At 40.0% G+C, this 25065-nt stretch overlaps 1 protein-coding gene across 6 annotated transcripts in view; it reads left to right on the top strand.

Annotated features, from left to right (window-relative positions):
* LOC105225304 (RNA-binding protein Musashi homolog Rbp6) overlaps positions 1-25065 on the top strand; it is a 467402-nt gene that overhangs the window by 164190 nt on the left and 278147 nt on the right. For all 6 annotated transcript variants that reach the window (XR_007423004.1, XM_049458420.1, XM_049458419.1 and 3 more), the window contains exon 6: positions 2045-2086. Coding sequence is in view for 5 of the 6 variants with exons in the window: in XM_049458420.1 (XP_049314377.1) it covers positions 2045-2086 (42 nt within the window). In the remaining variant the exon portion in view is untranslated. The remainder of the gene's footprint in view (positions 1-2044; positions 2087-25065) is intronic.

The following is a 25065-nucleotide window of genomic DNA, read 5'->3' as shown; positions in this document are numbered from 1 at the left end:
ATTTCAATTTATATTTGTTATTGTTGTGATACAATTTCACTTCCCCAATACTATACTAAATATAGAATCCATATTATGGATGTGTGTATATACAAAGCTCTAGATGTTTGCACCCAGTTGGAGCATATAATTTACTATAGCTGCTTTTAATTTACTTCGCTGTCGATTCAAGGACACGAAGATCTTCGCACTGATAAGCGAAGCCTTGCAGTTCAACTTGAAGTGGCAATTGGCGAAAGCATCTAGTTCATTTATGCAATATCACGCCGCGGCGTCTTAAAGTAGCGTCCGACGTGGATATGAGTCGAAACCGCTGCTTTCGTGGATGAAATAGTATCGTATATGTATATTTGTGCACTTGTAGATAAATACATTTGTATGCATAATCAAGAAATAATAATTAGGAATTTTATGGTTTCTAATTACTTCAAACTGGCTTGTTAAACCCACGCTAGCCGCTTGCACAGCATTTTCGGCTAATAAGCAGCTCTCTTTCCTGGGTTTTCATATTCTGTTCGCGGCCGCTGTTCGCTGTACACGCATTTCCATTTGATTTTATCCCATTTCCTTTTCCATCTTGAGTTTAAATACAATTCTTCAACTAAAAAAGGGAAATGAAGATCATTATAATAACAGTTAATTGTTACTCGGCCAGGCCATATTTAGACCAAGTTGTAGGGGGAACAAAATTAGAGTAGTATTTGGTGTCGTTTTAAAAATTTTTGATTTCTTGTAATCTTCTTCTTTGCCACTATAAACGTCAATTGATCCGGGCCAATACACGCCAGTCGTATATCCCAAGTGCAAACAGGTCGCTATGCATTTGGTTCTTTCATTCGCCGCGTTGGCGTTCTTGCTTCCTTAATCCTCACATGGGTTTTGAATCGCTGGAGCAACATCTTTTATTGGAATCACTGGCTTCTACCTGCTCTTTCATTAAATTTTTATGCACTTAACTATATCCATACCGTCGTAGAGCTCATAGTGTTCGTTTAGGCATCTTTTTCGATATTTATCGGCTATGCGGCCGGCTTCATATACTTTGCACAGAAGAGGTTACTCGAATGTTGGATCTGTTTCCTCGTCTCGTTTTGTCCTCGTCCATATTTCTGCGCCGTATAATAGCACGGTCATAATGAAAGACTTACAGAGCACAAGTTTTGTTCGTCTTTGTCCTCTTAACCGGCTCATTAGGTTTGTTGAGTCGGCAAAGGCGAGGCAAAAGTTTATTCTATTTGTTAGTTTACTCCAGTTCCAAAAACCAAGTGAAGTTGAGTTTTTTTCTATTTGGTCTTTACAACGAATATATATATGTATGTATAGTATGTACCAATATGTAAGGTGCTTCAATTAACCTTACCACAAATACCCCAAGAGCCGTAGGGTTGTTATATCATGGGCTTTACAAGTCTAATAAAATGTATTCGTTTTTGTTGAGGGAGAAGCTAAGTGGTTAATAGAGCACAAATAGAATATATTTTATAAATATTCAGAGCTATGACTGTGGACATGACGCGTGAGTAAAAGCACGAGGACTGGCTGTTCATGATTGATAATACGAGGTCATTTCAATATATTTTCGATTACGTCTGGCTTCTTCTACATTTTAGAGAAAATGTCATGAAAATCGGTCAGAATTATCTTCTTTCATTAGATTATAGAGACATTTATGTTGGAAAAGCTTAGATTTAGCTGAAGGGTCAAGATTTTAAATTGAATATGTATGTTCTGTAAATTTTTTTAGAATCATAACCTTATGTGGTTATTTCTTATACAAAAATATTTTATAAATTATGGATATGGTGATAGCTTATCAAAAAAAACTTGCATGGACGGCAAATATGATAAGAAATATCTTCCTACTTCCTTAACTCGGTTTTATCATTCTGCCATTTTTATGTTCCCAAAATGAGAGACAGTAGTATTTGGTTCGGTTGGAACTCACTTCTTCATGACATGTTTCTTTCTATCTTATTTTAAGAACCATTTATTAACACCACATACTATAAATCTACTGTACTTTTTTCTCTTTTTATATTTGCAGATTGACCCGAAGGTAGCTTTTCCCCGCAGAGCACATCCTAAAGTAAGTAAAACTTGACTCAATAAGCCTTAATTTACTTAAAGAAATAAAATTAATGAGTATTAGAAATATAAGATATGCAAATAGCAGCTGAATTTGATTTGTCAAGAGTTGGGGAGTAGCTAATTGAACAAACTTTACCACTTGTTCAAGCAAACGGTCAGCTCTTGGTTGGGGGAGTAGCAGCGAGCAGAGAAATGGTGAATCGAGGACAGCTAAAAACAGAGCTATTTTGTCTCTGATATTGAGTTGATATTTTCGTGGAGAAATCAAAAAATTATATTTGAACCTAAACAGAATCACATCAAAAGGTACTGATGTAGAAGATGCTCGACTGATCCCAATGAGGACACGAGCATATGGATCAAAATTATTATAATTTACCGAAAATTGTTTTGGTACACAGCATACTATATGACAGAGGCCAATCAAATATTGTGAAAATAACAATACAGCTTATTTCTTATACCCAGAACAGGGTGAATTTAGTTTGCCATGAAATTTGTAACATCTAGAAGAAAACGTTGGAGTACAGGGTTAGTATTAATATACCTGTATATAAGTAATGGATGTGAGGATGACGATCGGAGAAGACCTACGTTCGTTTATAAATACGTGAGATTTTGAGATATCGATTTGAAATTTTGCTAACATCCTTTTATCTCCAACAAGCTGCTTTTTATCATATCACCTATGTATATCGGACCACTATAATATATACACTTTGACCGATCAAAATTAAAGATTGTGTGTTATAAGAAATGCAACCCTGCATTAATACCTTATATTTGGTTCAGCCGAAGTTAACGTTTTTTCTCATTTTTAAACAGTCAATTAGTCATACAATTAATTCGGCGGATTAAGAAAAGCTGAGCTGCACATTTTAAAAATTATTTTAAAAGCGCTTACAGCAAAATTTATATGAGTAAGGAAACACTGAATTAGGGTGGAAATATACATTAGCTACTTACTTAAATTGTAAAACTGAGAGAGACCGAAAAGCGTTTGAGTAGGACCATAAATCTTTCGCATAACCTTTCTTTCGAAAACTTGTAACGCCGACTCATCAGATGTTGTCATCGTCCATACCTCTGTAACATATAGCAGGACGGGGATGATGGGTGACTTGTAGAATTCGGTCTTTGTTCGTCGAAAGAGCACTTTACTTCTCAACTGCCTTCTCAAGCCGAAATAGCGCCTGTTAGTGAGAGTTATTCTGCAGACCCAGACCCATACGTTTCGCTTCCTAATACAGTCTGGAGAAAGCTGAACTAACGGCGCGGTTGTTGAGGTTAATGATATCAATATCATCGGCTGGTCACATATATATACTACTATGCTTAATTCCTTATTGAATAATATTTCCTTGGATATCACTCGATCAATCGACACACCTAATTCCAGTTTTATATGACCTATGTTGGCCTAAAACATTTCGCTTTCTAGAAAATTTGGTTATTTTATCATTGCTGCCTCAATAACAGCGAAATTGGAACGAGTAGGAGCTCCGTTGGCTCCTTGTGATACACTACTTGACCGTTGGGCTTCAGACCAAATCAGCAAGCTTTAGTCGACTACCAGTAGCAATAGAGTCGCAGGGTCCTTCTGAGTTAGGGTAAATCGTGGGAGGTCCAGTAAACTCTTCGCTCTGAGCAAGGTCCACCTTTCAATGGGGGTAGGATTTCTAACTGCACAATGTCCGATCTGTGATATCCAAAATTCGTTTGATATCACAAAGGACTGTACATAACAGTCTAACTGTGATCATCCGAAAAGGTGAGAGATCAGCGACCTAACCTAAGCTTACCGAACCTAATATAGTATCATTGCTGTTTAGACTTATTGGTAATGAGCTTTAGGTGATTTCCACATATAACACACAATACCACAGTAATGTTTTCTTGACGTTTTCGGATATTATATAATTATTATCTTATGTATTTTTCGAATAATGTCGACATTCTTGGAGAACCATAAATAATGTTGCTTCACAAAAGTATTCTACTCTCTTTGACATGTTGCGAGAGCCTAAAATAAATAGATAAAAGCCACTTAATAAGCAGCAGCTTCGCATTGCTTTTGAGTGAAAAATGATGATAACTACAAATTTCAGTAAGTCACTGCAGCGCTTCGGAGATAATAACAGCTTCTATGTATGTTCGCTACGCAGAAAAAAAAAAAAAAAAACAACAAAAATAACCATACACCATAACGGAGTTATTAAGCGCTATATAAATGCCATGCGAATCATTTCGTGGCAGAAGTGGCAACCGCAAGCAGCTGCGAAAAAATGAAAAAAGAACATAGAGAAGGGCGCACAACCAAAAGTGTCAGCAACAATACGAATCTTAAGACCATATCTTTGGTGTCTCCGGCTTTAGTGTGGTGCAAAAAGAAGTGGGGAAAATCTAAGTTAAAACGTTTAAAGTGTTGTGGGAGAGAGTAGAATAATTGAAACATGGACATATAGTATAATATGTACGAGTATGACCCAATGTCGGTATAATATTTGCTAAAGTTATTAAGTGGTTGGGGTTAGGTTAGATGGCTGATCAGAGATCGCACGTGGACTAGATGTAGTCCTTTGTGAAGCCATTGAAAACAGAACTCCAGTGTTCGCATTTAAAGATCGGCGAAACGCTTAGTAGCCAATACAAATTTGCAAAGGCGCTTAATTTCTACGCCCGCCAGTTCGGTGGAATGTCTGAAGGTATGTGCCCCCAAGTATCTAAGTCTTCATCTCCCAAAAGCGGGACAGTCAAGAAAGAAGTGTTGGCCCAGCTATCCAGTAGTAGAGCACAAGAGGATGCAGGAGCACCGTTCCCATTCTTCCGATAACGATCTAAGGTGCCTTTCCTTGCTAGCTCATCAGCTTTGCAGTTAACTGCGATTCCGCTGTGGCCCGGCACCCACACAAGTCTAATAGTAAAAGCTCTCTCCGCCAGAGACAGTGATGCCAGACACGCTTCGACCAGCCCTGAATGCACCGTGAATGAGGTCAAGGCTAGTAGCGCCGGTATAACTGGTTTAGTTTTGGTGAACTATTTATCTTACTTTGCGTTTTTTTTGTCAAACAATAAGTTACCGGAGCATATGTATTTACTTAATAATGATATGAGACTCGACGAAGACTGGAAAATATTTTTTAGGTATCTTCTATTACTATAATGAGTTTTTTTTAATAAAACAAAAACGTTCACCAAACTTGGTTCCTCTGTTAGAACCAAATATTGTCTAAGTCCGTATCATCCAATTTGGGCCAAAAATATTTGGTTATCATTGAGCGGTAACGATTCCCATTCACTGTAATGTGCTGGTCATTATCATTACGAACGAAGTACGGCTCAATGACGTCGACGGTCCATAAACCGCACCAAACCGTAGTTGTTTCGGGATGTCAATGGAGTTTGAATTGCTGCCTGACCAATATCACGTAGTTTACTTATTGACGGAGCCACTCAGCTATAAATGAGCCGGATCACTCAAGATGATTTTTCGATGAAAATCCAGATAAGTTTCAAGTTGTTGCTCAGCCCAATTCACGAACATACGACGATTCTGGTGGTCAAGCGGATTCAGTTCTTGCGTCAATTTGATCTTGTAAGAATGTAGGCCAAGATCTTTTCGCAAAATTCGCCACAACGACGTCCAGACATGTCCAACACTTGAGAACGACGTGTGAGAGACTGATTTAGGTCTTCTTCAATTGATGCGCTTGCGGCAGCAATATTCTCGACACTACGGTCACTTCTTTGTCTCGCTGACACGGGAATATTTTATACTGTGCTTGTGGATTCAAATTTTTCTACAAGACGCTCAATTATTGATCTGACGGGATGATTATGACGACCATAAATTGGACGTAGAGCTGTTAAAGTTGACTCCGAATTTCGGTACTAAATTTTAATAACTTCGATTCGTTGTTGGTTTGTATATCTCTACTTTACTGTGGAGAAATGTCAAAAGAACATACAAAATAGCTCATCGTTTGCTGTCCTTATCGATATACTTTATTTGCGTTCCTATTGAAAACCCGTTTATATTTTATATGGCCTTTCACCTGTTATTTTGAGTGTTATAAGCTACGTGGGACTTAATATAACTTGAGCAGGCTAAAAAAACATACTCATACGGGGGTTAATGCCGACTAGTGTTGCCCTTAAATATTTGGATACCGAAGTAGTTTTGAAATAATCAGATTTAAACGCGTGACTCAAACTTGCAGTGTGGCTGGCTTTAAATGGGTAAAGCAATTCTTGAGAATATAAAAAATAAAATGAAATGCGAAAAAAATGATAATACTTAGCGACATAAAATGCAGATGAGCCAAGTTAGCAAAAAATAAGCCCGCCATAAAAAATTCAGCGCGAATATATGTGTTTGTACCACAGCCAGATATGTTAAGACATATTTTTATAAATGTGTGTTTATATACGGACATAAGAGCGAGCTTCACGCGGTATGAAGAGGCAAGCTGGCTGAGAAGGCAGCTCAACGCCGCAATGAGCTTTAAAAATGGGTGGCATCCAGCCCAACATTTAACAGCGGCATGAAGGGATTGGAGCTGGGCGTATTTTTAATAATCGCGTGCCCTTCCTCCGGCAACAGCGTTAAGTGGTGGAACGACGTGCAACCGCATTTTAATTTTTCCAACGCGTCGACATTGAATTTTGCCACTTTCACGCATTTCGCTTACTTTCGCATTTCTGCGGAATATTTTCTTATTTGTTACAACGACTTGGGCCTCCATGCATACCTGCGCACACATTAATACGTACATATGTATGTAGATGAAAACACCTAAGACTTCAATTGGCCCAGACTCGCATACAATTGGAATGGTGGGCATTCGCGGCAATGTTCCCACAAATGGGAAAGAAGTGCTCACGTTCGCTTTCGGGTCTTAAAAAAAAAACTCATTGAATAAGTTGTTGGTTGTGCTGTTGTTGGCGCTGTGAAATGTCAGCAATTTCGTAGTAAATAAAAAATATTTATTTGCATTAAAATTGAAAATAAACGTCAGCTCATAATATGAAATGTTTACGTCCAAGATATGGCACAACCGCGTGGCCTAGCTTTAATCAGTATTCAAAATGAAAAAGAGACTAAAAACATTTAGCTCGCTAAATCACTTAAATTAGCTGCTCCTACTATGAATTGGTGACTACAGCTGCCGAGTTAGTTGATTAAAAGAGTGGCAATGGTTGGGTCGATAGCCGGAAAAAGAAGAAGAAAATTTAAAGCCGTTTGGGTTTGCGGAAATTATTTGTTAGATATACTGTGTTTCTTTCAACCGAAGTTAAGAAATACTCCCTGAAAGATCTACCCGAAAATCCAGAAGAACACAATAAAGAAGACTTCGCCAATTCGAATCATGGAACTGAGATCATTTTGAGAATATGGAAGTAATTCGGAATATCCAACAACATTCTTTGGGTTTACTGTGGGCACCTGCCGTCGACGGCCTAAGCCGATGATATTCCAGACGACAGCTGATCAAAACAATGCCTTAAATATCCCACATGTAAAAAGTTTGTCTGAATGCAACAGCACGCTGTATGACAATCAGGTCAAGTGAGGGTGCACCTAACAAAACTTGAATCGCATCCGTCAAAATGGTAAACACCGTTTGCATCGAGAGAAGTTTACGACAACCCAAAACCGTCATCGCTGTTTCCCATCATATTGCGACTCCATACGAGGTGTCCAACGGCACAACGTCCGAGTGCCCAATTGTGGAGCCTCAGCTATTTGACTTGAGTCACATAACTGATCCTGACCCCGTTCACCCGGATAACCGGAGGACGAAACGGTGACAATACGCCTTTAAGCAGCATTGTCACCTAGTATTTAGAATTTGTGAAAATTGTACCTCTGCTCGTTCAAACTCAGACTGCGAGTGACCTTCAACCAGAAGTAGGAGGTCGTCCGCATACGCACAACATATACAATTGATCTCGAGCTGCATGAACAAAGAGTCCATTATGAAATTATAAATAGACGGGCCGTTTATGGATCACTGCGTACAGCTACGAACCACATTCCCATTCATGCCGACTAGAGAAGCCGTTCTGTCCGAAAAGTAGCTTCGCCAAAGAGTCATTTCCGCACAACCAAGCTTGTTCAGATGTTGCACCTTACGATCTCAGCTTAGATAGCCAATCGCGGCTTAAATTCAAGAAATATGTCAAAAACAATCTCCCTAACAACATTCTGTACATAAAACTGTGCATCCTCCATCTTGCGTTCTCTCCTGAACTCATACTGCCTATCCGAACACTTACCCGCGTTAGCTACAGAAGCCGTTCCGTCACAACTCTTTCCAGCACTTTTCCAAGTACTGGAAGGAGACAGAGGTTCCGATAAGAACGAGAATCGCTCCTGATCCTATCAGAGAACTTCAGGAGAGGAACAACCATAGCACTTTTCCACTCATGAGAAAATATTCCTCCCAGTCGCTATAATTATAAATGGCTTCCAAGTATTCCGTAATGAAATTTCACAAGCTTTTGCACATCTCTCCGTTCAAACTATCAAAACTTGGGTACCGTTTGGACTTAACCAGGTTAAATGCATACTCTAACTCCCCATTTTCTAATGGAGGAACACGAAACTCTTGTGCTTAAGGTACTACCTGCACCTGCGTCCTAGAAAAGAACGCATCTAACAGAACTCCCACATACTCTCTTCATGACGATAACAGAGTTTCACCGCCGCAAAGAGAGGTGATAGCCTCTCTTTTACAATCCTGGCAGGTTATATAGGCCTGAACCTATGGCTCGTTACTATTTTCCCTGAAAATACTTCTCCACTCCTCTTACTTAATTTTAACCAACAGTCCTTATATTCGCTTATCGCACAACTGAATTCATTGCTAAACTGAAACAGCCAGTTAGAATTGGACCGTTGAGCGCGTTTAAAACTTTAAATTGCCTGACAGTCCTCTTCTTTGAGGTTGCTTAACGCGTCCACCACTTGATTTTCCCAACTATGAATCTTTCTCTCTTTCTAAGAGCCCAATCATTCACTCCTCACACTACCTCATAAAGACAAGAAATTTGCTCATCCACGCCCAACCTTTAAACACTCTAAGCTCTACCGCTTCTCTAACAGAGAGTCCACATTGGCTCCAGTCAATACCAGAGGTACGCCATTGCCATAATGGACTCTCATACTGCGAGGGAAGGGATGAAGGAGTAATCATAATTTAAAACAAATTGATTTGAATCAAAAACCCAAAACGCCAAAAGACAAAATCGCTTTCAATAGGGTGGCGCAATTTGCATCGATGCAACTGACACGTTCCGTGTTGCAGAGATTGAAATATAAATGCCCAGCTGCCAGTCAAATTTTGCGATTCACACGTAAATATATATACCCTATACATATTTAAGGCAATTGAGAAACATATATATATCTAGATTGTAAAATATATATGCGTAAACGCATTTGAGACAACCGGGGGGGTTTGGCAGACAGTACCGAAGGTGAATGGGGAGCCGAGACAAGTGGCACTCGGTTGAAAAGTGAAAAGTTTAAAGTGCAATTCTAGTGTAATTATGAACATTTCACAAAAGTGAAAACTTTCAAATGTGCACCAGCGCCTGGCCAGGCGGACCCGGTCTACACATGCACATGAGCTCGTCTTTGAAATGTTTGCGTGTGTGTGTGTGTATGTGCTGGGCATGTTTGCGCTACTGTCTTGCACGGTGCGTGCCAGTGAGGTGTCGGTGATTGTGTTGCACGTTCATTGGCTGCCACAAGAGAAATATGGCATGCTAAAGCGTAGTGCTGGCCCGGCCCAAGTTGAGAGGCAACTGGGTGCAAGGGATCACTGCGACGACATGAAACAAAAGGAGAAATTAATTTATTTCAATTGAAGATGAACTTTTGAATGCAAGGTAATTTTTCAGCATTCCAACATTTGACAAACGCCAACGTTGAGCGGGAGAGAGAGAGAGATCATGCCACTAATGTTGTTACATATTCTAATACTTTGCTGCAACTACTATTTTATTGTTGTTGGCTTTTTGAAAAGTGTCAAATGCTGCTGCAAACTTCACACAGCTACTGTCGGACTACCGTTCGGTGCAGATAACGGCCGTGTCCTTCATGCGCTGCAAAGTAGCTTTAAGGCACTGCGCTACGGCTGACTTTCGGCTAGTGTAAAGTGAAAAAGTGAAAAGCGTGTAAGCCCATTCGCCGCTGCTCGTATTAGTTTGAACAATGGAAATTTGAAGTTTTTCTGCTGATTTAGTGCTCCACAAACTTTTTAAATTGAACTGTTCCACGCTTGTTCGCCGCCACATCGCTATTCAACTCAACCATAGCCGCCAACCTCGCCCGCTCCCAGCGGCCTAACTGTGATGACTATCTGTGACTATTGTTCGATGACATTTTCACGCTATGGGCTGCTCGACAATGGAATTCGGCAGCAGGAATGTCAGCCAGCCGCACCAGCGTGTGCATCCACACTCCGGCGGCGGCGGACAAGAGAAATGCAAGCAATGAGTCAAACGAAATGAAATATTATTATTACTTCACATAGTCTTCTCTAAGTAAGTCTCACCTCATATTCCACCACCCCCCCCTCCCTGCGCACTCAGTCACTGACAATGCTGCCACAGCTTCGGCATTGGTTTCATTGCGGCATTGATTAAATTAAAGTTTCAATGGCTGCAGCTCAGGTTCACTGCGAGAGAGAGGGTGAGAGGGAGCTAGCAAATGGCAAACTATACAAATGACAATCAATCACTTGAGCTGAAGAAGATATAAAATAAATTAAAGTGAAAAGTGAGGTGTCAGCGATAATGTTGCCGAATTGTTTGGGATTTTAGTTTGCAACAAGTAAGGACACCTAAATTCGCATGCGATGCTTTGAAGGAATAAGAATTGCCTCCTGGGAAAATGAACTAATAGAATATTGGCAATTTATTTGCTTTTAAAAATTTGTGTTTGCAATTAGTAGGTCTGCAGGTATAAGCTTCTACTTAAACTGAGTAGAAATTGAAGGGATCCCTTCACCATACTTTTCACGCTGCAACAAAAGAGGGTTAATATTCACTCGAACAATAAATCCGGTAGTTCTATAACAAACCCTTAAACAGTGCGTTGAGCTGGTGTATAAAGAAGAATATAAAGAATTCCACTTTGATTTCATAGTTATGGCATAGAGCAATAAAAAGCCACACAATGGAGGGTGGATATTTGCGAATTCTATTAAACAGTCAATGGATTTTCGGATTCTCTGCGTGAGGCATGTGTGTATTTTGTATTTATTATTGTGAATGCTGCCAATAAAGAAGATAAAAATAAAATAAAACTGCTCATACTTTTGGACTGATGAACTGATTATTGCTTCATTGGAGAACCCCAAACATAGACAATAATTTAGGTGGTTGCGTCATGTGAAGGCCAGTTTGAAGAATTGTTAACGATTTTAACACAGTCTATTGAAAAAAAGAATAAGGCAAGGCCAAATTCGGGTAAAAATTAACATTTAATACTATCGAAGTTAATGTGGCTCTAATCCAGTGAAATACAATCAGTTGTTAACGAAATTGTACCTTAACATGTAACTAAGGTATTATAATAATAATATTTTGGATATATGAGGATAAAATTAGTTAATGAAACATAAATTCCTTTATATTGGGACCAAAAAGCAACCGGAAATTGTAATTAAGTTCCCAGGTAACTGATAATGAAAAAATGTAAGACTGTCCGTAATTAATATGACAAATATGAGTGTGATCTGTCAACCAGTTTGAACATCTGTACATTGCCGGTACATCTCAGTAGTGCGTGGCGATTTTTACAATAGATAAAAATATTGGGAATTTGTCTAAAAATTTATATTTCTAACCGAATTTCGTACCCGAAAAAATTGCGAATGTTGGAAAAGGCTTTCGGTGATCCAGTTTTATCTAACACACAACTCTACGAATGGTACAAAGCCTTTAAAGACGGTCGAAAGATCGTTGAAAACATGCCTGGTTCTGGACGACATTCGGCCTCTTGAACTGAAGTAAATATTACAAAAGCAAATAATATACTCAGGCAAGTGTCAGAGAGATGGCAAGAGAGCTCGACATCTCTCGGGAGTTTAGTCTCTTTTGGAGCTATTTCGAGTATGAAACGCGCTCTTGATCGATTGTACGATTATGACTGAATTTAAAGCCAAAAATGCAATGAATATTATTCATTCATCAGATTTGGCTCCGTGTGAATTTTTCTTGATCCCCGACTGAAATTGCCGCTCCGCTTTTGAAAAGTGTTTTGAAGACTGGAAAAATCGTTGGTATAAGTGTATTACATCTGATAAAATATTAAATATGAAATATTAAAAATTTAAAATTTCCGGGGACTTTTTTGTCACAAATTATTAGATGTAATGGGTTTGGACTACAACCTATTTAATTCATATTCAAGTTAACCAGAAAGAAAGAAATAATTACATCGAGTGTATTTCGGTTAAAGCATTTTCCCAATTTTTGGCATTACGACAGAATATTTCCCGAAAGGGATGCGCTCTGACTTTCATTAAGGTACCTCACAGTTTAATCGATATTGGGTTTCTAGAAACTTGAAAAGTTATGTATTGATTTTGATTGTTTTTATTCCTCAGATTGCTCGCGTTAAACGCATTTTATAAAGGGTGATTTTTTAAGAGCTTGATAACTTTAAAAAAAAAAAAAACGCATAAAATTTGCAAAATCTCATCGGTTCTTTATTTGAAACGTTAGATTGGTTCATGACATTTACTTTTTGAAGATAATTTCATTTAAATGTTGACCGCGGCTGCGTCTTAGGTGGTCCATTCGGAAAGTCCAATTTTGGGCAACTTTTTCGAGCATTTCGGCCGGAATAGCCCGAATTTCTTCGGAAATGTTGTCTTCCAAAGCTGGAATAGTTGCTGGCTTATTTCTGTAGACTTTAGACTTGACGTAGCCCCACAAAAAATAGTCTAAAGGCGTTAAATCGCATGATCTTGGTGGCCAACTTACGGGTCCATTTCTTGAGATGAATTGTTGTCCGAAGTTTTCCCTCAAAATGACCATAGAATCGCGAGCTGTGTGGCATGTAGCGCCATCTTGTTGAAACCACATGTCAACCAAGTTCAGTTCTTCCATTTTTGGCAACAAAAAGTTTGTTAGCATCGAACGATAGCGATCGCCATTCACCGTAACGTTGCGTCCAACAGCATCTTTGAAAAAATACGGTCCAATGATTCCACCAGCGTACAAACCACACCAAACAGTGCATTTTTCGGGATGCATGGGCAGTTCTTGAACGGCTTCTGGTTGCTCTTCACCCCAAATGCGGCAATTTTGCTTATTTACGTAGCCATTCAACCAGAAATGAGCCTCATCGCTGAACAAAATTTGTCGATAAACACATTTCGAACCGAACACTGATTTTGGTAATAAAATTCAATGATTTGCAAGCGTTGCTCGTTAGTAAGTCTATTCATGATGAAATGTCAAAGCATACTGAGCATCTTTCTCTTTGACACCATGTCTGAAATCCCACGTGATCTGTCAAATACTAATGCATGAAAATCCTAACCTCAAAAAAATCACCCGTTACTTATGTATAGTGGCTCAAACTAATAATGGAACAGTTAGACGTTAGCCTAAGTATCCACTATTTCTGAAAATTATTCTTCATGTAGATATTTCTTTGAAAAAAGTGGTATATGAGCACAAAGATTATCAAAAAAACTTAAAAATTATAAACTTTAGAAAAAACAAGAATTATATATATTTTCTCGTTGATATGAATACATCACGGCCCAGCAGCAGATATAACATATCATACCATCACTGCACTTGGACAATGCTTTATGATAGGGGACTAAGATTCGCTTTTTTAAGCTCTTCATTAGCTTTGCGCCATATATAGGCCATCTAAACACTATCTGAAAGAAACATGTCGAATTTTTTGTCGTATGTATATAGAACCCGTTTCCAGAAAGAAAAATCTTTATTTATATGCTCCTGTGTAAAGTTTATCCTCTTCTACATATTGGTCTTACTCACGAATGGTTTCTTCCTCGCGACTCTACCATTGTGGTAGTGTTTTCTACGCATACTTCTTTTAGTTTCTGTATTCTTACCGATATATATGTAATATACATATAATTCAGCTGCGGACGGTAACTTTGGAGCACTCGTATGAGGATTTTTCTTTATTTCTTGCATTAGCCGACGATCATCAGCGACGGAAAATATTTTTTGTAGACTAGGTTAAGGTTTGTTTTTTAAATACTCTGTTTTTAAGATATCGATCTGAAGTTTGGCACACGTCCATTTCTCTCAAAGAAGTTGCTCATACATATGTCAGAACCGCTGATATCGGATCACTATAGCATATACAAATCAATTCAAACTATTTATCGAAGAAGGGTGTTAAGCTTATATTCAGTCGAAGTTTTCTCTTGTTTCTTATTCGCTTTGGCAGATGTTGGCAGTATGATTAGAGAACTCAAATGAAATTTTAACCGAAATGCCGTGATTTTTCGCATCATCTTTAATATGCCGCTTTAGATACAATACGAGTATTATCACATCTAATTCTGATTTTCATGTTGTTTGGAGCGATGTTTGAGCCATTTGTAGCTCAAGGCAAACTGGGTCTACTCATGCAACTATCCCTTCTCATTAAAGTAATGTACATTATACGCACCTTTGGCCCAATGCAACATGTACTGGAAATATTTTGGGAGTTATGCATATAATAATATTTATGCGGCACGAAATGTGCCGTTTGAATCGGCGATATGTAGTTGATGTGTTTGTTGGTATGTGGCAAGCTGCAGGATTTGTGCGGTGTGTTGATGTGTTTGTTGTTGTGGTGGAATATTCGCATTCAAATTGGATTGCTGCAGCTGGTTGTTGTTGCTATTGCTGTTGCCTGTTTTGTGGTTGTGCGCACAAAATCAGCAACCGCGGGAAATCTGCGAAGCGCGCAACCACCAAAAACCAGCAACCGAATCTTAACCGAGCAACGACCAGCAGATAGGCGAAACATGCCACAACAGCGTGGCGGATCGACGTTCTCTTGAGGTGCAGTTGGGACGTGGTGGAACCGGCTGCCGGATGTGTTGCTGATACTCATAGCTGAAAAGCGATGCTGCTTGTGGTTGCTTTTTGGCTGCTTCCTCGCAACGGCGGAGGCAAATGTGCCATCCGAATTTCTACGTACGCTTGCATTATGTTTGTGGAAGTGTTTGTATCCACCTATGCTGGATACCGCGAAAGTCGCCCAACAAACAGTTTGTAATTATAATGTGTAATGCAATCAAATAAATTAGTTTCAACAGAGAATCAGAATGAGATTGTACAGGAAATTGAAATTTTTTATAGCAAGGCGAAAAATATAAGCAAATAGAGACGAGCTTCGAACAGCGCTAAGCATTTATGGTGCTGTCAGCGCCATTTTTGAACTCTTTAAGTTAGGTTATATTGGTCGGTTGTCAGGCCATACAAAGGCTTGCAGGTTCTTAGTAATTTCAGTTGAAGATTGAGTTTAATTTGAGCTGAAATATTCGTCATACAGGACGTCAACGAGTTCTGCGAAATGTGGCAGCGGCTTGATATCTAATTTCGATACTTCAACTATTCCTTTGAACTTCGAAGCTCTTAGATATCTAAGACTAGTGCTATATGATGCTAAACAGCAGCTTAGGATTTCTTTTAGCGTCGTTTATGTCTACTTCTCTTCATTTTCTGCATGTATCGTCGCTACTTTTGACCATAAGATGCCAGTAGGTTGGAACCTGTCATTAGGCCAACGACTGTCTTGCAGTGCTTTCGATATCGTGAAAGCAAAAACCCTGCGAGTTTTCCTTCCGAACTCTTACACATGGTTTTGGCGATCCTGCATGTACTTAAGGCATTCCCTCTCGCCCTGATCCATCCTTACAGATATTTCATTGTCGCTTTTAGTGACTTCCGTATTTCCTGTTCTGGTTCAGTAGCCATGCTAACACTTAAGTCTCCATTAATATATTCATATTTTTAGAATGAAAAGCGGCGAAAAGGGTTGGTTTTGTGGTTATGGAGGGCAAGATCGAGTACTTGTCAAAGCCTCTTACACAGATTCCTTACGTGATCCCTCTCTCGACGAACAAACATAAATTATCTTCTGTAAGTTTCTAATCATTGCTGTCCTATTAAACGGCGCAGAAACTTGGGTGATGAGAAACCGAACTGAGAATACATTGGGAACATTCAAGGAAACTGTTATCCGCTAGTACTTCGGAGCCTACCGCGTGCTCGATGAGTACCAAAGAAGGCGGAACCACGAATTCTATGAGTTCTACGGCGACATGGGTCTATCTAAGCATCAAAAAATCCATTTAATGCGGATGATGGAGCCATGCAAGACGATGCTCTTGCGAAAAGCTACTAAATTCGAGACACAAAGGGTGGACAACACAAAGCGTTCACGCTTCCAAGTGAAGGACCAAGTGCATAGTTTGCAAATGGGTTGTATAATTGGCGTGACCACGCAAAGGATAGAAACAATTGGCAAATTATGTGTTCTTTCTCGGCCCAGACCGAACTACGGGTGTAGTGTAAAAAAAGATGAAGAAATCCCTACTCAGTCAAACTTTCATCCTAGACTGAAAGAAATGCTGTTTTAGAACATCGCGGAGCTTAGTAACTAGTGAAGTACAGTTACGTTCGAAGTTGGGAATGCCTTACTTGATTGTTTCCGTTAAAATGGCAACGTCCTCAATAATCACTAGAAACATGTTTGCTCTTTTATACACGAATGTATATATATACGCTTATATATGTATGTATTTGTTGTTTGTGTACCAAAAATGTGTATGCATGATAGTGTGTTTGTATGTCAAAATGGCTGTGTGTGCTTACCATATGTTTGCCTCACAAATTATTTGCAGCAATTGCCTCGCCGCAGCGAACGCGTGAAATGTCAAATCAGCCAACCGCGAGAAATGATGAAAACTGTAAAAATTACAAAAGCGCAAATAATGGAGGTCATGTGGATAGAACATAAGTGTACTCAAGGAAGGCGGTCGGAGTCAACATTTTAGAATTAGAATTACCGTATGAGATAATACCGAGCATACGCAGCTTTTAATTACGTGGGTTGCTATTTATTTCTTTGGCTACTTCGGACTGAGTAGGCAATTGAGAAGTAAAGTCATCTCTCGACGAACAAAGACCAAACTCTACAAGTCAGTCATCGTCACCGTCCTGGTATATGGTGCAGAGGCATGTATGATGACAACAACTGATAAGTCGGCATTACGAGTTTTCGAAATAAAGGTTTTGCGGAAGATTTATGGTCCTGTGCGCATTGTTAACGGCGAATATAACAGTCGATGGAACGATGAGCTGAGCGAGATATACGACGTCATTGACATAGTTCAACGAATTAAGGGACAGTGGGTACGCTGGCTAGGTCATGTTGTCCGGATGGATGAAAACACTCCAGCTCTGAGAGTATTCGATGCAGTACCCGCCGGGGGAAGCAGAGGAAGATGGGGATGGTTAAAAAAAAACGATTCTGGTGAATGGCAACGGTCGTTCTCACATTGTCAAACCCGTTAAAACTTACCGGAAAACGCTTAAATGGGAAGACCTATTCTCCACGCTTTATTACTCAGATAATGGTCTGTCCGATTATTATTTGTTCCGCTGGATGGTACATGCTCTGGAGTGGTCACCCAGTTCCACTTACAAGACGACATTTAAAAATGGCTTGATTCTTGGATAGCATCAGAAGGTGAAGAACTTAACAGTAATGGTATTTGAGCCAGAAAGTGGGGGAAAAGTTGTAACCGAAGCAATGAACCGATTTAAACCCATTTTTGCATAAGGCCTAATTTTTCCTTCCTAATTTCAATTATATATCTCTGGGTTTTATCGATATTTTCGGGGAAAAAACAAGCTGGAGGCAACCTAACGTCCATATGTTCAGCACCTACGGACTTAAAAAATTAAGTTGGTATTTCGACTGTTTGGAAACTGGGTACACAAAGAGGTCAAAACATGGTCATTATATTCTCCTTCTATTGCATCCGTGAAAACTTGGACCATAGTGTCGCAGAAGCTACTACTATTCCTCCACGCAAATACTGACAACGGGCTTTTGGACGGGAAGAAGCCGTTGAAAAGAGGCACAGTAAGCGGATACGTCGGGGATAAGTGTAAAGATTGGAGGCGGAGTTTGCTGTAAGGGACCCTCCAACAAGCTTAGCTTTAAGCTACCGGATTATTGTATTATCTTTCAGGTAGAAGTGGAGCTATGGATCTCGCGTGCGCTTAGCAGGCGTTGGCTGACGTCTCGCCGGGATGACCTCGATAACAATTTATTTGAACCTGTCCACCCTAACGCGGATTAGATTACTCTTACAACAAGAACAACAACCAGCCCCTTCGCGACTTCTATATCCTTTGCCCTAGCATGAAAAGTAGAAGATCTACTGAACTATTTGTTCTTGACAAAGTTCGCCTGACGCAATCATAAGAGTTCTTACTGGACATTGTGTGATAGGCATTCATGTTTTGAGGTTAAAAATTCAGTCGGACGCAAATTGTGAAAGTTGTATGGAAGAAGGTGAGGTGGGAACATCTTGTCACTTTTGCAAGACCAAGGTTGAGATATCTCGGCATTCATATCTTTGGCGAACCGGGAGACTTAGCCGAAACTGACACTGACAGCCTCAACTAATCTGCGTTCAGCTCAAAGCGGTTTATCGATTTATGAGGTTCTTTATGATCAATTTTATAGAAGTTTCCGTAGCACAAGAGACCGGCCATGAGTTGTCCTAGCTTAACTAAATCATTTTTCTATTTGGTTCATCAATTTGTTTGCAGTTTTGAATATCACAAAATTAAGTTGGTGAGAGTCGTTCAAGTAACGGCTTCCACTTACGCGGTGGCCCTCGTAATTCCATGCACATACGCTACACCGAAATTCACACACGCTTGAAATGGCTGAAACAGTTATAAAATTTCTACCACTATATGTGGCAGCCACCATTCAACGGTTCGTGCAACATGCCATAGACAATTGGGCACACGTGCCAAGTGCGTTGACGGGCACTACAACCGAGTGCGAGTGCGAGTGCGAGAGTATGTGAATGGGAGTAAAAGTGTACGTGTGTGTGCATTTTAGCGCCATCGTAAACAACAACAAACACATTAAATACTGCTCTTCAGCAGCTCGCAACAATATTGCCTAACAAATATGCAAAAACAACAGCAACAGCGCGCTTAGCGCAAATTCTCTATTTTATTATTCATTCGCCACTGAAATGATTTCCATGCTGCGCCTGGTTGCCTTCGATGCCTGCGCCTTCGCCGACGCCAGCGGAAGCAAAGCTCGGTCGGTTGTTATGGTATTGTTGTTGTTGTTTTGCGCCACCATTTAAGTTTAATGAGCGATTTTTTAAAGTCTCATAAATGGCTATGATAACCACTTAACACAGTCGGCCATAACAGCAACAAAAACAACAACAATAATAATAACAACAATAAATAAAGCAAAGCAGTGTATGCCATAAAAGTGTAGAGTAAAAACTCTAGTCAAGCTCAAAGGCAAACTGTGGCAACTTGATGCTGCCACTGATACTTGTGGCAAGGCTGCACGCATACTCATGTACTCATCTATGTGTGTACGCTTGCCTATGTGTGTGTGTGTGTGAAAATATGTTCGCATTGTTTTAGCTTGCTTGGTTGGTTTAACGTGCTATTAAGCGCTAATCTCCCAATGGAGAAGTGTTGAAAGCTGAAGCGAAGGTATGTAAAGTGCCAGCGAGCTTCATTTGATTACAGTTTTAAGCCAGGAGAGCGAAAGTTTCTACAAGCAGTAAGTTTTTCCACTTCCAATCGCACCAACTAAAAAGTAAAGACGGAAATTATTATTTTTTTTTTATTCTGCTTACTTTCATTAAATTCTCAGCTGGTTTATAGTAAATTTTAGTGATTCCTTAGTAGATTTGGAATGGTTGGGAAGTGGCTTCGACATGAATATTGAGGTAGGTGGAGTGGCCTATAAGAGGCCCATTCTGAAACCACTGTGACTCTATTGTCTTCTCTTTGAACCACCGTTATGCTGATGAAGTTTATCAGTACGAAATATGCAACGTGTTAAACATAGTCGGGAAACCGATTTTGCTAGTCCTATACAAAGCTTTGCATATACATAGAAAATATATCATACGACGTTCCATGTCCATCGTCGCAGGACCCGCTTGCGCAACTAGAGGAATAGGAAGAACTCCTGGCTATAATGGAATCTCCAATTGGCGCCAAACTACGAAAAGGAAGAAAGGAGGAACGACTGGCCCGCTGTTGTAAACTCGACCATAACCGCGTAAGCAGTGTCCAAACCAATAAAGAAGATAAAGAGCCAGAGTTATATAATCTCCTCTTTCCAGAGTCCGATTGTAGGGTAGTGCCTTCTCTGTCTAGGTCATCTGATTCACAGTTTCCAGGTGTATTACTATGTCCTGAAACCCCTAGCAGGTTAGTCGTGAAATGGGATAGAATATCCGCTAACATATCTTTCATTCATTAACTTTGATGAAACTCTAAGAGACTTTAGTGACTTCAGAGCCGCGTGTCTATTTGTGTATAGATAGATAGATCTGTGTAGGACACTTCTTATTAGTACAAGGGAGAACCTGCTTGTTCTCTCTCCTTAAGTGCTGTGATCTTCGCTGGGAAGATACTGGTATGATCTTCACTAGGAAGACACTACAATCGTCTGTTAGACAATTTTTGTATCTAATTTTGCTGAAAGACGCTAGCTTCCATATCCTTGCGTCCATTATGTCCGCCTTGCGCTTTTCCCCACTATTTTCTGGAAGGGAAGGCAATATTGTGAACCAAATTGAAGTTCAATTCTTTAAGATTTCGAAAAACTATGGTATAGTAGAAACGCAAATGTATTAAGTATCTTAGCAGCTCCTTACTACAGGCGACTAATAGGGAGAGTTTTCTCAGACTAACAGACTTCGCTGCAAGTTGCTTACGTATATAGAATGAGACTGTTGAAAGTAAATGTAAAACGTAAATGTATGCCGTTTAGCGCCTGATTTGCCGTTACTCTAAGAGCTCCATTGACGCATATACTGCTGCTTTAGCTCTTATGTCTTTTCCATTGCCGGTCACCACAACTAACTAACTTTAAACCAACCAATGTATGTATGTCTGACAAACTCTTAGTACTCAACGGTATACGTAGACAGCCAAGCAGTAATCAAGGCTATAACTTCGTTTTGCATGTCGGCCAGACATCAAGACATTGGTAAGCAGGACAGCGGTGGAGAGTGTCGCCAGAAACAAGCTACTTCGTTTCTACTCCAGGTCATAAAGGCTCAAAAATCCATGGAACGATCCAACTTGCGGTAAAATTGCAAAAAATTATATATAAAGCGGTAGATCAGATATACACAATGTTCTCACTGGCACTAGATGGAAGAGATTGTAGGATGGAAATACTCACCGTTAAGAGTTTGGTGAGACGCTGAAAGTAACGGAGGCAGATGGTGCTGATATTAATAAGGCCCAAAACTGGTCTATGAGGTATGACAATTAAGTAATGAGACTGATTTCATAAAAACCGTATATTTGAAAATTATTCTACAACTCTGCCATCCCCTTGAAAGTAGTCCCTTGGTCAGCTACACAGCGGTTCCAGCGCGTTTTCCATGCTTCGTAACATTTCTGAAACGCTTCGACTGGGATGTCCGCAAGTACCCTTAACACGGCCGCCTGAAAGTCCGTAATCGACTCAAAATGGGTTCCTTTGACCACCGATTTTTTTTTAGGAAACCGAAAAAGTCATAGGGTGACATGTCGGGCGAATAAGGCGGCTGTTGCAACACGGCGAGCCCTTTAGAGATCAAATACTGGGACACGCTGAGGGCGGTGTGGCACGGGCGTTGTCGTGATGAAGGATCCAGTTACGAGCGATGTCTGGGTGCACCCTGTTGACTCGTTTTCGCAATTTTTCGAGTACTTGGCAATAGTAGACTTGACTCACAGTTTTCCCCGGAGGAACGAATTCTTTGTGGACGATTCCACAGCTATCATCCGAGCTTTTTTCGGGCGGGGGGCGCGCGGAGACAACCAGAAACACCTGGGCACGACTAAGAGCACTATCACCATACACTCTTACAATTTTAGCGTTAAGAAGCTGTTTCGCCCAATCTGGCGATGGGGACAGCAAAGGGCTCCATATTTTTCCCCGTTTTTTTTTTACATTTATTCTTAGTAAGGTTTGCCATTTCATCATTGGAAGATATGTGATCCAACAACGAGTCGAAATTATTAAAATTTACCACCGAAATTCGGAGTCACCGGTCTCAACATTAACAGTTCAATTTATGACGGTTATAATCGTCCTGTCAGATCAACAACTGAACGTCTAGTCCAAAAATTCGAATCCACTGGCACAGTACAAAACGCTTCCGCGCCAATGAGACAAAGAAGTCTCCGTAGAGTTGAGAATATTGAGGCCGCTAGCGCATCAATTAAGGAAGACCCAAATCACTCCCTCACACGTCGTTCTCAAGCATTGGACATCTCTGTGACGTGGTTATGGCGAATTTTGCGAAAAGATCTTGGCCTACATCCGTACAAGATCAAATTGGCTCAAGAACTGAAGCCGCTTGACCCCCAGAATCGACGTATGTTCGTGAATTGGGCTGAGCAGCAACTTGAACATGATCCGGATTTTCATCGAAAAGTCATCTTCAGCGATGAGGCTCATTTCTGACTGAATGACTTCGCCATTTAGCAAACTATGAATTATTTGTCAGACAGCAATCCACACGTACTCAATGAGCCACCATTGTATCCCGAAAAAATTACGGTTTGCTGCCGTTTATGGGCCGGCGGTGTCAATGGGCCGGTGATGATCAAGACCGGCATGTTACTGTGAATTATAATCGCTACCGCTCAATGTTAACCTAATATTTTTGACACGAATTGGATGATATGTACTTGGACAATGTGTAGTTCCAATAGGACGACGCTAAAAGCCACGCAGTGAATGTCACAATTGATTTATTAAACATCAAGTTTGGTGAACGTATAATCTCCCAAAATGGCGCAGTCAATTGATCGCCTCGGTCGGTCGATTTGACGCCCTTAGATTATTTCCTGTGAGGCTTCCAATCAAAATAAAGCAGTTAAATAAGATGCTATCGGTATTAATTACAACAAAAGCAACTAAATTTCATATCAATGCTAGTATAGAGTTCAATACTCTTACCTTTAGTTATATTAGTTATATATTAAGTACACATACACGCCTATATATTCACTTAAGCTTTTCGTTTACTTCAAGTGGCATTGCTAAAGAATAGTTAAAACAGTAGTTATTTGAAGTTAACGGTTTTGAAGGGAACAGTGGCGAGCAAGCAGTCACTGCCACATAATTACCGATCAATTTCGGTTTATGTTTGCGACATAATTAGCTTTGTAATCACTGCTACACAGTTATGAAGCGGCGCCGTTAGCAGTTGGGCGTCCCACAACTCCATAATTACGGCAAAGTGGGAGTCTACGGATAATGGTGCGTTTCACTTTTGTTTCTGCTGCCACTTCTACCAATCAACGCCGGAGCCGGTTGACCAGCTGCTAACCCACACCGAAAGGCTACAATAACGCAATTAAGTAGGTATTTATCGGCAAGAGAAAACGATAAGGTAAGCACACACATATACATACAAACATATACTATTTATATGTATGTATATACAAGGGAGTTGAAACTGACATGGACCACACCAGCGCCTATAAGTGCGATTGCTTAATTGCGATCGGTTAGCCAATGTTGCTCTACGTCAGGTGTTGCCGCGTGTTGAACTCTAAAATGAGAAATTAAAACTTCGGCTGCACTGAAGCTTTATACCCTGCACAGGTGAATTTTTTATAGCATAAAGGGTTTAAAATGATCTTTATCTTGATTTTGATGGCTTAGTCTGTATGACAGTTATACTATATGCTAGGTTGATTTGATTCTGAATAATTCCTTCCATTGCCTTGGATAATTTCCTTCTGGGTATTATAACCACGGTTGGAAACTTAAGATACCCCTTAGGGGTATATTTACTCAGATAATTCTTAATTTCTAAATATCCCGTGAAACAAGTATAATTTCTTCGCGGTCATGTTGTCCTTTCTAATAAAATCAAAACTACTCGAAGTGGGCTGCTGTACAACCCTGTATTGCCTTTAAGTACATCGTTATTGTACAAATCCTCCCTCACCGCTGACCACCAGACGAACCGATTGCTAATAACAATTGAGTGTGATTATCGATTTAGTAATTAAGCGACGAGGCAGTAATTAACAAACGAGAATAGAGCCGAGACGAGTTGACTTGAATGCTGCTGCCTCAGCTGAAAGTATTTATTGTTGGTGACGATAATGGTAGCAATAATCAATCGGCCGAGCAAACAGCGGTGGGCGCACACAGCAATTTATGTTGCTACTATGTAACAGTTATGGCAGCTGTGATGTGAGTACGTTATAAGAGTATACGGGAGTAGCGAGAGAGAGGGAAAGTGAATAAAAGCGTTGGTACTTTAACACTGATTTTGGCTGTCTTAGAATATTTGAAGAGTACCTTGATTAAACCGATAGATTACCACCAGTTTTTTAAAGTGTTGCAGATGCAGGTAAAATATGAAAGTAATATCGTTTTTATAACGGTTTTTAGAAGGATTATGAGTATACAGTTTCATAACCTATGGAAGGTGAAATTATATGCTATCATATTTGTAACATTTAAGACCAATCGATTGACGATATCCTGCTTCTTCTTCTTTGGCACTACAACGGTGGGTCGATCTGAGCCGAGAATAAAAAACTTCGACAGTTCCTCTATCCTTTGCGGGCCCACACTAGTTATACATCCCAAGTGCAGACAGGTGCCTAGACAGTTGGTCTTTCCATTGGATTCGTGGGGCGCCCATGCTACAATGT

This window comes from Bactrocera dorsalis, chromosome 5 (genome assembly GCF_023373825.1).
Source record: "Bactrocera dorsalis isolate Fly_Bdor chromosome 5, ASM2337382v1, whole genome shotgun sequence".
Lineage (NCBI taxonomy): Eukaryota > Metazoa > Arthropoda > Insecta > Diptera > Tephritidae > Bactrocera > Bactrocera dorsalis.
Note: the sequence above shows the minus strand (reverse complement) of the source record. Positions and strands in the feature narration are given on the sequence as shown.